The sequence below is a fragment of the Montipora foliosa genome, chromosome 1 (assembly GCF_036669935.1).
Source record: "Montipora foliosa isolate CH-2021 chromosome 1, ASM3666993v2, whole genome shotgun sequence".
NCBI classification, from domain to species: Eukaryota; Metazoa; Cnidaria; class Anthozoa; order Scleractinia; family Acroporidae; genus Montipora; species Montipora foliosa.
Window position 1 is genome coordinate 48,130,607 of NC_090869.1, and position 2,500 is coordinate 48,133,106.

General features: G+C 37.6%; 1 protein-coding gene across 2 annotated transcripts in view; it reads right to left on the reverse strand.

The window, feature by feature from the left end:
- LOC138000002 (inhibitor of nuclear factor kappa-B kinase subunit alpha-like) overlaps positions 1-2,500 on the reverse strand; it is a 48,437-nt gene that overhangs the window by 16,463 nt on the left and 29,474 nt on the right. For both annotated transcript variants that reach the window (XM_068846103.1, XM_068846094.1), the window contains exons 13-16: positions 2,131-2,263; positions 1,112-1,208; positions 727-758; positions 113-204 (exon numbers count right to left, since the gene is read on the reverse strand). In XM_068846103.1, the coding sequence (XP_068702204.1) occupies positions 113-204; positions 727-758; positions 1,112-1,208; positions 2,131-2,263 (354 nt within the window). The remainder of the gene's footprint in view (positions 1-112; positions 205-726; positions 759-1,111; positions 1,209-2,130; positions 2,264-2,500) is intronic.

Sequence of the window (2,500 nt, forward strand, 5' to 3'; positions counted from 1 at the left end):
AGCCACAAAGGCAGTTGTGACCATTACACCATTATGGATTCAGCTTGGAACTATCACAAATGTGACACTAGTTTCAGCAACAAAATTGCAGAGGTTGATAATTTGTACTTACTGAGCAGCCCTAAAACCCTCAATTAACAAATGATTAATCCTTCTTTGTTCCCTGCAAAAATTCACTCCAACGGCAAACGCCTTCTTCAGTTCCTGAAAATAAGTTATTTTCACACAAGAGTCGTCTTGCAGTACAATGGAATCATTCTTGTTATTTACACTAACAGAAGCAAATGTGGGTTCGCATGAAGACTGACAACTTACATTTCAAATATTTTAAACAGTATTAAAGTGTACTGTGAACGTGGACAGAGTGAAGAGTTCACATTAATGTTGAGCTGGAATTCCTAATAGCACATTCTTCATTTCCAAACTTTGTCGAGTTAGAATTTGTTTATTGTTTTCTAATAAATCTTCCAAGAGATTTGAAGAACTGAATTTGTGCACTGTGAATTTGTGCACTGCATAAACTGCACATTCAGCGCAGGTACTCTATGCACAATTCTGGCTAAAAAAAATTCACATTTTACTAACAAAGTATGTCCTCAGTAATTGAGGACTATACTCAATATTCTTCCTATCTTAACATAACAGGCAACCTTAATTACTAAAACAGAGCTGATTTCCAAAATGGCATTCACTGATTAGTTCCTTAAGCACCTATTATTGAATTACCTGGTAGGTCATCAAAATGTTAGGCTCAGTGACTGAAACATGAAAAGTAATATAAGTAGGAAGATGATAGGATAACCCATAACAAGACCAACATGAATGAATGGCACCAGCCTTCAGATGTCACCAATAAGATTGTTCACCGTGACTAAATGTTGCTATATGTGTAAGAGTTTGGGCCACAATAACTTGCAGCAAACTCAGCTTAATTGAAATAGAGAAGTGTGGAAACAGTGACTGAGAAACCCAGAAGGTTAAGGTTTTTTATCTTAATTCTGCTATCCTGCTTTAACTGACGAATTAAGGACAGGGGTGTGGCTCACAGCAAGAAGTAGTGAGCCAAGATGAGTGTCATTTGAGATGTAAAGATGACAAAACTGCATCGTACCCATTCCATGCACCGTTTCTGGCAACGCAAAGATTGGAGGGGATGACATGGGACTGTTGCCCGTAGACATAAGGAACAGAGGAAAGTCTTCTTCAACCTTAACAAATGAAAATAGGAAACAAGTAAGAATTAAGCCAAGTTAACAGATTAGCATCTACAATAGTCTTCTACCACGTTAATACATGAAAATAGGAAACAAGTAAGTATTAACCCCAGCTCACAAACTAGCATCCAAAATAGATTGTGAAACAAACTTACATCCATTGTGGCAATGGATGAATCTGGCATAATTGGGACAACACAACAGCTAAAAATGATCCATATTGTACTTTTAGGCTGAAATAATCACGTTATTGTACATTCTGATTTTCTGAGTAATTTATGGTATTGCATTAAACCCTTTCATCCTGAACCAGTACCCCTAGACAAGTAAAATCATCTGGCAATCGGCACAGTACGGTAGTAATCTAAGTGTCACTCTTAGGAGGGAAATGCTTAAAGAGGTCAAAGTTTTTAAGTGGACAAGGAAGTTGTTAACGCTTTCACTCCTGAAACGGCACCCATTGACAGGTACAGTACTGTAAAATTGTCTGGCATTAGACTGAGTAAAATCTGTAAGTGTGACCCTTAGACGACTGGGCCAGGTCTAAAGTAAGCTGAGTGTTTAATGCCCAGCTTCTCTTGGTTACATGTTGTCTAATGAAAAGACAACGACAGATGCCTTAACAAAGGAACAATTACTATGATTAACTCCAACCACATGGTTTGAAGCACAGGTTGTTCCATCTTAATCCTGTTGTTCTTGCTTCTCCACAAGGAGATTGACAGTTCAAATATGCATTTAAAATTGACAGGTCCCTTCTGTGGCTGCGTTAAATGCCCCACATGAGAGATAACGTTCTTGCACGAGGGAAAAAGATTTTAAAACTGCACATTGTATTGAGAATGTGGCTAACCACATCATTACTTCAGTGACATATTTACAGCTATTACCTTTCAATTGTATAATTATCGCTTACCTGATTATTTGTAGCACAGATGTCCATGACAAGAGCTGTTAATTCAATAGGTTGTCCTGAGACTGCCACTAATTCCTGCTCTTCTTCAGTCACTCCAGTTGCATCAGACAATTTCACTTTTAGGTCCTCAACACTGTGATGAAATATATGACAAACTTACTGTTCACTTAAAATATACTGCCAAAAATCATAAGAGATTTTACTATTACTCCACAGGCAGCCCAAGCTCGGTATGTGACTCTTCTTTGTTCCTATGCAACAGACGATTTATAGAGAAGATTAACTTTGAGCTTTTAAATGCTTTAAGTACTGGTAAGCTGTAAATGTAGAAATAAACTTCACTTGCCTCTATGTACGATTGTCCTCGGCT